General features: G+C 49.5%; 1 protein-coding gene across 1 annotated transcript; it reads right to left on the bottom strand.

Moving 5' to 3' along the window:
* Nucleotides 1-3,805: 3,805 nt before the first annotated feature.
* On the bottom strand, nucleotides 3,806-5,126 carry LOC135906200 (kinesin-like protein KIF2B). The gene is made up of 2 exons (XM_065437461.2): nucleotides 4,742-5,126; nucleotides 3,806-4,450 (listed from the first exon to the last, which is right to left on the bottom strand). The coding sequence occupies exons 1-2, from the start codon at nucleotides 5,048-5,050 to the stop codon at nucleotides 4,019-4,021; spliced, it is 741 nt and encodes a 246-aa protein (XP_065293533.1). The 5' UTR covers nucleotides 5,051-5,126; the 3' UTR covers nucleotides 3,806-4,018.
* Nucleotides 5,127-14,355: the final 9,229 nt, after the last annotated feature.

Below are 14,355 nucleotides of genomic sequence, written 5' to 3'. Positions count from 1 at the left end.
ATCCCAATGGGCCCCGCGGATTATGAACATCCCAAACCACTCGCCGCTTTCTTTCCCCGTTTTTTTTTTTTTTTATTCGCACTGTACGCTCGCTGTTGGCGTTTTGCTCTCCCCGCCTCTCCACCCAAAATTCTTGCTCCTATCGAAACCCCCCTCCTTGCTCCGCCCTTCACTCCCGAGTCATGAGCGCATACCGAAAACACCCTTCTTCATCTTTTCTTCCCCTTTCAGCTGCTCGCGCGCAAGATCCGCGTGGACTGTAGAGCGCACGCTCGCGCCCTGGCCGCCCCGACGTGGTCGCAGCCACGAAGGCCTCACCGACAATCACCCGTCGCGCGTATTATTCGGGATGCTAATGAACGGATGCCTGGGCTCCTTATTAATAATATTAATAGTGGAGTTCACTGCTGCACAGTAGGCGCTGGATACCCGCTATACGCGCACATCTCCACCACCATGGCACCAGCTCTTCCGCAAGTAGTGCGTTCGCCTCCCAATCATCCGCACCGTGGCGTGAAAAACCCATCCGTACCCGACTCCTTGTGCAATTGGTACAACTCGGAGCCACCACAGGCTGTTTACGGGCGCAGGCCCGACAGCAGCCTGTGGTGGAAAGAGTTCTATAGCGAATCAATTGCGGAGTGCTGAACTGCAGAGTGCGTTAAGATGGACAGTTCAACGCCCACATAGCGCCCTTCTGTAATAAATGACAGTGTTAGCGCTGTTTTCATGAAACTACCCAGAATAAACCAGCTCCTAACCACTTGATGGCATTTCGCTCCTGCGCCGGCATAACGCACCCCTTCACTTAGCTCGATCAATCTATAAACCTATTCCGACCACCCAATTTCAGCCCTTAATAACGCAAGCAGGGCCCCGCTAAATGTTTCGTGACGAACACAAACGAATGAAGTTTTGGAATGCAGTTCCCGCATCACTTCGGTTACAATATCCTGACATCATGATGCTATGCACTGCGCCCTTAAGAGCCACGACATTTTCCTTTCTTTCTTTTTGACCAATAGGTTGCCACATTTACTTATATAGTTAAATAAATGCGTCCTGATTATGCTTCGTGCATAAACTGCGCAAATGGCTCATGGAACTTGTCCACAATTAACACACAAAATATTCAGTCTGGCCTGCCTATATCACCGTCCCCCTAAACACCCACTCTCATGTAGCATTTGTCCCTGAACACAATAGACACTGCAGTCATAGGGTCTTCAAATGCTGAATCACAGACGCACGTCGTGGAACGCGCAACTTATTCCATTAAGGTAAGATCAGGGACAGGGTAGGATCAGCGGGCGTGTCTACCGTTGGAGAACAGATTTTTCAGGCTACAAAGATGGATCGGCACTCCAAGGGAAGTGAAATATGGGAATGCCCTTAAGCTGTAAACTTGATTCCGTGTCCTCGAAATCCATAGTATATAGTGCGGGATGTTTCCTGCCCTTAACGAGCTCCCTGTCACAGGGTTTGCATGCTCTTTGGAGCATTTACTAAAAAGAACCGTACGCCAGGCATTTGATGCCACGTCAACGATCAGAACTTTGCTGAGAAGAAATGGTACTGTGGTGGCTCTTCTTTGCCACTACTGCGAAATGTCGGATTCTCCGTCAGCCGCTGCAGTGACTTAGTGGCTATGGAGTTGTGCTGCTGAGCACGAGATTGAGCGTTCGATTCCCGGCCGTAGAATTCCAACGCGCTCGTGCATCGTGCTTCGGGTGCGTACGCTAAAGCACTTCGTCAGATCACAGTCCGGAGCATCCCCACTACGGCGTTTCGCACAACCAGTGTGTTGTTTCTCAGATTACATCCCTTCAGTTCTTGTTCTCTTAGCAAGCGCGCTGAATGTGTTACCATATTTTCCCTACCGAAATGTCGATTTGCAGTGCCTTCATTGCCAGCATTTTATTACTCGTAAGCTTAGTGCATTAGTAAGGAAGCCAACCCTTATCGCACCACTCCTAATAGTTATCAGTAGGGGTGGAACAAGGACCGTCACTGGGAAGCCAATGTTTCGACAAGGGGATTAGTGTGTAAGGGACATTCCTATTATTCGACCGCTGTTAATCGCTTCAAGACTTGATATTTCTTTGAACGTCTCTCTTGTGCGGACCATTCCCAATACACGTACAAAAAATCTTACTTACTGCCACTCGTAGGTCCGTTGAACACAATAGCAGCTTGAGGAGGACAGTTTCAGCAAGAGTGGCTTAAGTGTTGTTGTCCAAATAATTATTTGAAACACACCTCATAACGCACAAGCTATAACAAAAACAAACTGGTACTGATATCAGAAATCTAGAACATTATCTTATTGGATGGGAAAATAAAAGCTGGTTAACAAGACTTACATTAAATCTACTAAACACTTATCGATTAAATGAACCATTTCAAATTAATATCTGTATGATCACTGGAAAACTAGGGGGAAAATTTGGGCTAGTTGGTTGACCATGATGATATAATAACAGCGTGTTAAACGAGCGACGATCGTGGAAGATACATACGCAACGCTGACTTCCAACTGGCTTTATTTTTATCAGAGCCCACTTTTATAGTCGACGCAGCAGAAATAACGCAGTTTGCACTATGCACCAGAAACACATTTTCTTTGAAAGAAAATGTGTTTCGGTGCATGGCAAGATTGATGTGAACTGTGTTTATTGTACTGTGTCGACTATAAATGTGGGCGCTTTGATAAATAGAAAACCAATGGTAAGTCAGCGCTGCCTATGTCCCTCCTAAATATTCGTACCTCGTTTCGCGCGCGCTGTCCTTACAACATGAGTGGTAAACGCTTACTGTATCTGAAACGAGGGGTGGACTAGAACATTTTGCCGATGTATGGACACGCACTATACGCAAAAACCCATTTTGTTTGGGCTGAGCAATTTCAGCGACAATCTGCGACAATCTGAAGGTCTATCACGCAGTTCTACCACTTTGACCAGCGGCTGCATGCGTTTCGCGAATACTCCATGCGCGTGCGCTTTCCGCTGCACACGTTATGACGCAGTCGATCCGCATTACTGCAGCACACGTTATGTTCGCAAGAATGGCGCCCGATGCTTACTTTTTTTGTGCCGCCACCAGTGCGTATAGGCTCGCGTTTCCCGTGCAGAATTTATCGAAGTGCTTACATTGCTGCTTACTCGGTTTAATGCTATCATTCCAAGTGCGACGTCTACGATCCTGAGTATACCTGAACTTTACGCCACACACCACAGCTGTTTCCTGGTTGGGTTGTACCGTGCATACGCACCTCTAACCTTCATTGTGACCGCTAGCAGTTAACAGGAGGCTGACGAGACAGTAGTTTTATTTTTGTGTGAAAATGCTTATGCGCCCCACGTCTCAAGTGCAGTTCATTCGCTTTGGTTTATTCAGGAAAAGGCCCGTGAAATAAACTACGAGATAAGGAAAAACAAGCCATGTAACTCCACAGAGGCACGGCGAACGCACAAGGGTATCCGTTGGATATGAAAGGTTTCAGCAGTCTCGCTTGCAGAAGCAATACTGTATGTATTGCTTCTGCAGCTTCTTGCGTTTACTAGTGAACGCTTAGTTATTAGTAGGTGCGTGTGTCCTGATTTTATTCTGTACTTTGTTGTCCGTTTCAAGCGCCTATACTAAAATGAAACTAAAATTTCAACACAGTCATTCTGCACACCGGTCCTATAATAAGCTAGCTACACACATATATATCTCTAAGTGATTCCTGAGATGAAAAAGGTTATCTAAACATTTAAGTTGCACAGCTTCGAGTGCAATGGGTGATTAATCACAACCCTGATCACTGTTTGCGTACAATAACATTTATTTTAAAAAAAATGAGAAACCGGTTCCCTGTTATGTCGAGTTGGGTACTGTCCGTTGGCGCCAAGGTGGCAGGATGCTAAAGATGTGGACGCAAGCAACCTCGACCATGATTCCCAGCTGTCAACCCGCCCCGCTTGGCGTCTCTAGGCCAGCCGGAAATTTTGAGCGTGCGCGGTCGGGCGCACGGTCAACGTCTCCCATTACCGTCGGCTTCGCGGGCGAAGTTGCGCGTGCTGTCTTTGATCTTGCGCAGCTTGTTAACAGCATCGCGTAAGTTGGACAGCAGCTCCATCTTGACGCTCACCAAATCCTCGAGCTCGCGCAACCACGTGTCGTCCTCGAGAGCGCGTGTGCTGAGCATGCGTGTGAGCAACCGAACGTCCGTGGTCATCCACAGGTCGCTGACGTCCACAACGGCGCGATATCGCCGCAGCAGATCGGCCACGGCCTCGGCTTCCTCCTGCTCCACCACCTGCTGCTGCCGATGTTGGTTCTGTTGGTGCTGCGCCCCAGCTTCAGCTGCCTGTTTCTTGCTGAGCGCCAGGCTCAGCTGTGCGGCGCGTTCGAGCTCGCGGGTCAGCTCGTTGCAGAGATCGTTGTTGTCCTCCTTGAGCACCGGCTGCAGAGGCAGGGAGCAGTCAGATCGCGTGCGTGTCAGTAAAGCCTCATCTACGTTGCTAGCGGGTCTAAGTGAAATGTAGCAGCAACAAGTTCGCTACTGTGTTCAGCATAAACAAGATTGCGTTTTACTCATTTCCGTCGGCAATGCAACACTAGCGAAATACTGCCATCTCACTTGAAGACTGACCAGGACTAATCATGCGGCTGGCGAGGCAGCGTCTGCGTACAGCAAGTTCCGCTTTCTGGGCAGCACGTGCATCATGCCCGAGAGGATCGCAAGGGCACTCACGGCGCAAGGCAGGGAGGCCGCCGTGGCCTTGCGGTGCAGCACGGGCGTGCCGCCGATCGAAGCGGCCGAGTCTTTGCGGTGAGACGCCAGGTGTGGAGAGGCCCTGGCCAGCGCCGGATTGAGGGCCACCAGCGTCTGGCGGTCCACGTCCTTGCCTTTGGTCTGGCCATTTTCAAACCACTCGACGGTGACAAGGCGAGAGCGCACCGCGCTCACGACAGCAGGGTGGACGCGGCCGTCGGTGCGGCGGATGTCCACGTTCAGCCCTGGCCGCAGGGCGTCCTCCTGCGGCGGTCCTAGCTCGGACATGTCCGAGCGCTCCAGCGCTCACTTCCGTATACGCTCACTTCCTCTTCATCGGCCCGTGGCGCGGATACTAATGGCTCATGCGCGGCCGCACAGTCCCGCAGTGGCTTCCACTTCGGCCAAGAAGGACTTCAGCTCTTCGGGCACTGACCGTACCGTCCGGCACCGTATAGCGATGTTTCTTAATTTACTTAAGCGCATTTCTGCTCTGCACAAACCTGTAGCAAGAGGGCTTGTCCTTCATCAAACAGGGTGAAAGCCACATAAAAGGACCAATTACGCGTTTCCGGTAGCCTTTGTGCTCTAAAGCCACTCTCGACGAATGAAATCAGCGTAAAAAAAACCGAGAGCAAAATGTGTGGGAAAATTGATATCTACATATCGACTGCACTTAATAAAATAATGTTATTAACATATACAAATGCGTATCACCTCACGAAAATCCTTTTCTGCCACGTATACGGTAACCACTTGTGACAAACCATAGGTATTTTAGGAAAGGGTAGCCGAGCTAAATTTTTTCTTATCTCAATGAAAAACACTGCTAGAAAACAGGCCGAATTAGAAGAAATTGGGATCAAACATGAGCCAAAACGTCGAGTGTCAATGTGGGGCACAGAGGTGAGATTCAAAATCTGACATAACGATTATAGCGGGCTTTTCCACCCAAACATGCTGTTCGTGTGGTCTTAAACCACAAAGTAACGATGCTGGTAAGGCTGAAACCTTTGTCTGATCAAGTACGGAAGCACAACGTCCTTCACAATAACGCCCTTTTGACTTCGCGAAAAGAAATCCTGATATACAAAGCATGGTTTATCCGCCGTGCTTGCTTAGGGCCGATTTACGCTCGAGCAGACTGCACCGCACGCGTGCGGTCGCGCGAAAGATTGCACGTATCAAACACTTGTGCACAAATTTCGGTTTACAATGTGTAAGGTATACACTGTGCACACAGTGTAAAGGGTAATTTGTGCACAAGTCCTGGATACGTGCAATTTTTCGCGCGAACGCAAGCGTGCGGTGCAGCTTGCGGCGATGGGCGGCTCGAGCGTAAATCGGCCCTTAGTGGCTATGGCGTCAGGCTGCTAAGCACGAGGGCGCGGGATCGAATCCCGGCCATGGCGGCCGCATTTCAATGAAGGCGAAACGAAAACACACGTGTACTTAGATTTAGGCACACGTTAAAGAACCCCAGGTGGTTCAAATTTCCGAAGTCGCCCACTACGGCGCGCCTCATAATCAGAATGTGGTTTTGGCACGTAAAACCCCATAATTTAATTATTTAATTATAAAGCGTCGCACTATAAACGTAGATTATAGTCTGGTCTAGCTAACACACATGTTTTGTCAGTGTACTTCTCTCGTTTATATACACATGTGGCCTAAGTCAGTATCAGGTTCATAAACCTACCCGGAGCCGATTAATGTTTTAGCAGCACTTTCCATTATCAGAAGTGATTGAACGTTGTTTGTTTGCTGACAATCATTTAGTAGCATATCTTGCTTTAGTTATGACAGTGTCCATTTCTCCACAGTAACTAGTTTCACTTGCTTTCTTCGGAAGTGTTGATGAAAAAATTTAGAGAGAGCGATGTAAGCTGCATGTAATTGGCTTCGCATTCCACCAGTTTCAAGAAGGTTTAGAAAACATTTTGAGAGACATTGCATAGGGGATATCCTTTTATTTTTGCGGCGCATTCTTAGCAGCACGGGAGGTGAATGCGTGATAATAAATTGTTGATTATAACCATTCATGAGTTAACTTTAAATTTAACTCTTTCGTAGACACATTGCAATTCCTCAACTGAAGCCCGTCAGCCATGGCTCGAAGCATATCCAATGAAGTCATCGGATTAGCAATAGTTTTTTTTTTTTTGTATCTGTCCCCAAGTTCTCTCACTAAATACATTGCTGCTTCACTTAGTTCCGTCCCGCACTGCGCAAGAAAGCCTTTATTGGTAAATCACAATCAGTACACCACTGCAATCCTTCGCGACTTTGGGGTAGGATATCGCGAAACCCGTGGTATATGTCGTGGTATTCCTGTCAATCTGAGCCTCGAGCACGGACTGGCTTCAACTCTGTAACTGCCACATGCGATCTAAGGTGTTTGAATGTTGGTTGGTGAGTATTACATATGTGTAAAATCTACCAGTAATTGTTATGTGTTCGTTGGGTAATGACGAGTTGCAAAGAAAGGGTCATTGTTATGTCAGCTGTTCTGTGTGCCAGAAAATTGACACTTCCTTCCTTCTAGAAGGAAGTACAACGAGTTTATTACCAGCTTATCTTGTTAAAGCTGGTCAGTGTTCTTTTGTGAATTGCACTCTTTCATTGCAACCAGTGGATGGCACCAAACGGCGCCCACTCGAGGTAGGCGGTACAGATTGTAACCACATGCTCGCGTCAAACACCCGCCGGCACACGCCTACGCTCCTGAGTGACTGCCGGTGGAGGCGCGCGGAGTGAAAAAGAGCGGCAGGCGATCACCAATCAGAATTCACAGCTTCTGGGAATTCCGTAACGGGTCCTCGAGTCTCCCTTAACCGGAAAGAGCGCCGAAGCGGGCAAGAAGTGCTTGACGACGCGTGCATATGGTTACGGTTTTCCCGTCGGCACCTCGACTGCGTCATCGCAAATGCAAAGCGACGCCTCTGCAGCGAGCATCGCGTGCCTCACCACGCGATCTCCCTTCTCTGACTTCGCAGGGTCAACACTCCAAGGCGGCTGCGTCGGGCCACCTCGCCGCGAGCCTGCTCAGTGACAGGCCGTGATTGTCCAAACGCAATTCTTGTGCACTCGCTATCAAGAACTGTGTCTGGACATCAGGGTTTGCCGCTGGTAACATCGGTGTCCAAGCGGCCGTCATCTTCCGCCGAGACCAAGACCTCAGGAAGCCAGGCTTGTTTCAGAATTTCCCCTTCTTGCTTTAGTCGTCAATAAAGAGTTACACTTCTTTGTTTTCCTGTCCTTCTCCCTGGATGTCTCATCAGGCGAGCTCCCGCAGGGAACTGTTCTCGAAACAGGCGAGCTCCCGCAGGGAACTGTTCTTGAAACCTGCCACCGAAATAAATATATCCTGAACCTCTCTGACTTCGCCCAAACCTTGGCGGTGGCCTACAACTAGAGTCCCTTGTGTGGTGTTGAAACCCTTAAAAGCCGAAAAACGCCTGATGATAAAATTTTATTCAATTCCGATCTATTCGAGAAAGAAAGAAACGATCTTAGACATCACATTGGCAGCCCAGCAGAACGTTTGTACATATGTGCCTAGTATAACTGCGGGCACTGAAAGGTAAGTACTGGAAGGCTAGGTGCGAGAATTCTTATAGGCACGAAGATGAGGATGTAAACGAAGCTTCTCTGTGCGAGTATGGCAACAATAAATAAACTGAAAGTGGCACAAACGCGAGCCCATTCAAATTCATTGCAGCCAATGGGATCCAACGACACCGGTGAAGGAGGTGCGAACGCTACGGCTTCCTTCCACAAATATTGTGACATGACAAGAAACGTCATTGTCACAGGGAACCTAGCTGGCGAAATGTGCCTTGCGCGACAGCTGCTACTCTCGGGGTACTAACATCGTGTGGAACGCTCTAGGTAGCCAACACATCACTGAACGTGCATGCGAACATGAACTAAGCGTATTAAGAAGTGAGAAAGTGCACTCGCAAGTTGTACAGCCATACCTACATTTGTGAATGACAGCTACAGGAAATAAAGAATCGGCAGTACTGAAGCCACAGCAAGAAATCTTGTAATGACCATCGTCTCAACACAATAAAACTAAACTCGAATTTTTTGCCAATGGGTTGGTTTTGAGCATTGAAAATGAACAAGTCGGATGTGCATACCACGCATTGACGAGGGTATGGTATGGTATGGTAAAACTTTATTAATTAAAGTCCTGCAGATCGTGAGTCTTCACGAAGCGGGCCGCTCCCACGTGGGAACCGGAAGGCCGAGCCTCTCGGCCGCATCGTGGGCCTGCTGGACAGCCCAGAGTTGGTCAGCCAGAAGAGGGCTGCGGAGAACCGCCTCCCATCTGGCCGAGCTGTTAGCGATGATAGAGCGTGACCGAGCACACCGCCAGAGCATATGGTCTAACGTGGCTATATCTCCACAATCGTGGCAGTTAGCGTTGGTGTAAGTATGCGGATAGATTTTATTTAAGAGCGATGGATTCGGATAGGTATTCGTTTGTAGTAGACGGAGCGTTAATGCTTGAGCTCTATTGAGGCGCGGATGAGGAACAAAGTAGGTTCTACGGCTGAGATAGTAGTGTTTAGTTATCTCGTTGTAGGTGGAGGGCGTGTCCCTGTTCTCTAGTGAGTCGGCTTCCGATTGGTCGAGGGTAGCGCGGTGGGCAAGTTCACGCGCAGACCCGTGAGCCGACTCATTGAGGTTGGGAGGAGCACCTTTTATCTGACCCTGATGTGCCGGAAACCAATAAATGAAGTGGTGCGTGATTGCCTTGCCCCCAAGAAGTCTGAGGGCCTGTTTGGAAATGGTGCCTTTTTCAAATGCTCTGACTGCAGATCTTGAATCACTATAGATGGCATCCCGTGAGCTATCTAGCAGGGCTAGTGCAATAGCCATTTGTTCAGCTATTTCGGAGTCCCTCGTCCGAACCGAGGCAGCATTGGTGATTCCTTGGCGACCATCAACAGTGACGATGGTGAACGCCTGACGTCCCTTACAAGAAGCGGCATCCACAAAGCTGACCTGTCGCTGATCATTGTGTATTTGCCTAAGGAGGTTGGCCGCCCTTGCCCTCCTTCTACCGCTATTATGATCGGGGTGCATGTTCCTAGGTATTGGCGCGACCGTAATGTTCTCACGAATCGACGGAGGAACGTCAGAGAACTCTTCTGCTACTCTATCGGGGTGATATCCGAGTTCCTGCAAGATAGATCTCCCTGCCTTCGTTGTTGTGAGGCGAGATAGCTGTGCGCGCTCCTGGGCCTCTGCGATCTCTTCAAGAGTGTTATGAATGCCAAGCTGCATTAATCGCTCTGTATAAGTGTATACGGGTAACCCGAGAACCCGTTTGGTAATCTTCCTAAGCTGTGCATTCAGTTTATCCCTCTCTGCCCGTTTCCATCGATGCATGGCTGCCACGTATCTAAAGTGGCACAGAACGAAGGCATGCATTAGTCGAATGAGGTTATCCTCCTTGAGTCCATGATGCCGATTTGATACTCTCCTGACTAAACGAACAGCACTTTCAGTTTTAGTAATTAGCTTGCGTATAGTCTTGCCATTTGTACCCCCTGACTCAACGATCATGCCCAAGACCTTGATTGAATCGACTTTGGGTATACGACAACCGGTTTTTGTACATAAGTTAATATCTTTGTCTTCTAACGATGTCCATCCCTTGGGCCTTGGACCGCGTTTCTTGGGACTATACAACAAAAGTTCCGACTTCAAGGGGGAGCATCTGAGACCGGTGGGTTCTAGATAGGTTTCAATAGTGTCTATTGCCTCCTGTAAGGCGCCCTCAACCTGACCGTCATTGCCTCCTGTGCACCATATAGTTATATCGTCAGCATACATAGTGTGTTTGATGCCTTCAATCTCGAGAAGCTTTCTGCTTAGGTCAACCATGGCTATATTGAATAAACAGGGGGAAATGACGGACCCCTGTGGGGTGCCCCTCTCGCCAAGTTCCAGTAATTGGGATTCGAGATCGGCCACCCGGATGGTAGCCTTCCTATCCGAGAGGAACGATCTAACATAGTTATAAAATCTCTCACCCAGATTGAGCCGAGATATCGAGGCTAGGATATGCGAATGTAGAACGCTGTCGAAGGCCTTTTCAAGATCAAGTCCCAAAATGGCTCGAGTGTCGCTAGAGTCGTTGTCTATGATTTGATTCTTAATCAGTTTCATGGTATCTTGTGTGGATAGGCCTGGTCTGAATCCTATCATACTATGGGGGTAAACGTCGTTATTCTCCAGGAACCGGGAGAGTCGATTCAGGACCGCGTGCTCCGCTACCTTACCCACACAGGATGTAAGCGAGATGGGCCTCAAGTTGTCAACGCTAGGTGTTTTTCCAGGTTTGGGTATGAGTACTGCGAGGGCAGTCTTCCAAGGTAACGGGACGGTTCCACTCCTCCAAATTTCATTAATATCCTCTGTGAGGTATGCGATTGATTTTTCATCCAGATTTCGCAACGCCTTGTTGGAGATGCCATCCGGCCCTGGTGCGGATCTACCATTGAGTCCATGTAGAACACTTCGAATCTCCTCAACGCCAAACTCTGCATCCAGGTAGGAATTGGCCTGGCCCTGGTAATCGAGATGTACAGGAGACCGCCCTGAGCCGACTGGGAGATATTTGTTGGCAAGCGTGCGGATTAGTTCGTCCTCAGAGGTCATTCGTGCAGCCTCATGTATGGTTCTAGCAATGACATGCCTCTGATTGGACTTAGTATTGGTCTCGTTAAGCAGATGCTTAAGCAAGTTCCAAGTTTTACCATTGCGCATTTGGCCGTCTATCGAATTGCAAACCTCGTCCCACTGCTGTTTAGAGAGGGTTGCACAATGCTCCTCAATGTGTTTGTTTAACTCAGATATCTTTTTGCGTAGCCTACGATTAAGTCGGTGACACTTCCATCTGTTGAGAATGGACTGTTTGGCTTCTAACAGATGGGCTAGCCTGCTGTCCATTTTCTCAACAGGAAGGTCGGTGCAGACCTTAGAGGTTGCACGCCGAACGTCATCTTGAACCTGAACCATCCATTGCTCTATAGTAGGTCGGGAATCTGAGGGAGGCCTCTCCTCCCGAAGCTTGCGGAATTTATCCCAGTCCGTGTACGAGAATTCGCGCTGTTTTTTACCCACGATAGGAAGCTGGGCCTCACAAATATAGTGGTCACTACCAAGGTTCTCAGCCAAGTTATTCCATTTGGCCTCAGTCACGTTCTTAACGAAGATGAGATCGGGGGTAGAGTCTCTACACGTGGATGTCCCGATTCGGGTAGGAAAGTTAGGGTCAGTGATCAGCGTCAGGTCCAGATCCATGGCATTCTGCCAGAGATGCTTACCCTTATTGGTATCATATTTATAACCCCAGGCATGAAACGGGGCATTAAAGTCCCCTGCGACAATAAGAGGGCTTGAGCCTGCCATGTCTATGGCCTTGCGGAGCAGAGTCTTAAATCTTTGCCTTTTTTCGTTGGGACTACTATATATGTTAAGAACATATATGCTGCCTCGGTTGACCCGACCAGGTATGACCTCTACCATAATATACTCAATATTACTACCAGCCAATTTGAGATCATGTGTCACATGAGTGAGTTTCTTACTAACAAGAGTACATAACCCCCTCCCTCCCGACTGCACGGCGACCGAGCAAAACCCAGCCATCGAGATGCCAGGCGAGAGGGTTTCCTGTAATAAGATAACCTGGGGCATCTTTTCACAATTGCGTAGATATTGCTGTAGGGGAGCCTTCTTCCTAGAGAAGCCCCTACAGTTCCATTGCCAAATTCGGAATGTCTGAAGGGGCGGAGCCATCTCTTACGAGCTGAACGCCGACTCTAGGTGGGGCTAGAATCGGGGCTACGTTGCTAGCTGTTGGTTCAGAAAGACGTATCGGCGGGTTCGGTGGCGTTACCGGGCCCACCACAAACTCGAGAAAGGATTCCATTTTGGCCAACCGTTGGTTGGTGTTTGCTTCTAAGGTCGTCATCTTGCTTTGCATCTCAGTGATCCTATCACCTAACTGTTTCAGACTTTCGCTGAGAGCGGTTAGCATCTCGCGCACTTCTGATTTAGCTTTACGTGACACGTTCTCCTGATCACAAGCTATTGCCCTCTTCTTCGGTGGTCGTGACCCGTCGCTACCCTCGGTCATCGGGACCTCCAGAATTTCCGCGTTGATGGTAGCGGTGGGTTGCGAGTTCCTAGCGCCCTTAATCTCTGCTATCTCAGCCATTAGCCTATTAATGTTCTCTCTCATGGCCGCGTTCTCGCGCTCTAATCTCGTGATTTTTTCCAAACTATCATCATGCTCTGGCAGCGACCTCGACATCACCTCTGATGGTCCTCCACGGACCCGATCTGCCCAAGTGGGACGGCCCTCCTTGTGGACCACCTGATGCTGATGAGCATGTCCCCGGGCTCTGGATCTCGACCTGGACCGGTTTCTGGACTCGAAGCGAACCATGGAAGCAGATCGTCCCCTGGAGCGACCACGGGAATGGCTCCGGGATAAACTCCAGGAACGGTCACGATCCCTAGACCGCGATCTCGAGTGACGGCGACCTCCCTCGGGGGCTGTATGCTGGGACCGATGCTGGTCGAGCTCCGGGAACTGGAGCTCAGGACCGCGGTAATCCGGGGTAGGGCTTCTCATCCGGCTCCTTTCGGCTCTGGCTCGTTCTTTTCGGCGACGTCGAACGACGTATGGGATCTTAAAGCGTTGTCTGCATTCCTTTCCTGCCGTGAGATGGCCCTCACCGCACAACTTGCATTTAGGCGTGCACTGATGCTGCTCGTCTGGATTCGAGGCTCCACATCCTCTGCATACGGCTTCGCTGGGTGTCGGACAGACGTCGGCACGATGGCCAAGCCGTCCGCAAACGTAGAAGATGTCGATCTGCTTACGATATAAAGTACATCTGACCAATGCATTGTCATACCTGACGTAGTTAGGTACCCGGTATCCGTCAAAGGCAACTATGACGGTGCCGGTGTCCTTAATCCTCTTGGCTGCCAGCGCCAGGGGGTTTCTTGCATTAACAATCTTGCGCTGCAACACCTCTGGCCCGTCACAACGGGCAACGTCTCGTATTACACCTTTGCACGTAGCATGTGGTGTGGTGCGGTATGCCGCTACCTCGTGCAGGCGACCCGCCACCAAAATATTCTTGATTCTCACATATTTGGTTGCGTTCTCCTCTTCGGGAGTACTGACCACGACAATATTCTGTTGATAGTTAGGACAGATCGTGTCGGCTTCACGCTTCGAACCTTCGATGCAAGCAGCGGTGTTGATAGCATCAGCCACCACAGTCGGGCCTATCTTGGATATATTCAGGCCACCCCTCACTCTGATCACAATTTTGATGTCCTCCCTGGGAAGCGGCGGCATTCTTCCACGACGAATAATGCGGCTCTTGACACCAGCTCCAGTCCTGCCATGATTGTTGTGCCCGGGCACCGCGTTAGGCCTGGCTCCATTGCCGGGCCTGTCTATGGACGATTTCGTCAAATGGTGTCTTCGGCCAGCTAATTGCCAGCCGGAATCCTCGAGGAAATCGTCGGGTGGTAGCTCCTCCCCTTGC

Source organism: Dermacentor albipictus, chromosome 1 (genome assembly GCF_038994185.2).
Source record: "Dermacentor albipictus isolate Rhodes 1998 colony chromosome 1, USDA_Dalb.pri_finalv2, whole genome shotgun sequence".
In the NCBI taxonomy this organism is placed as follows: domain Eukaryota; kingdom Metazoa; phylum Arthropoda; class Arachnida; order Ixodida; family Ixodidae; genus Dermacentor; species Dermacentor albipictus.
This window is presented reverse-complemented; position numbering and strand designations above follow the sequence as displayed.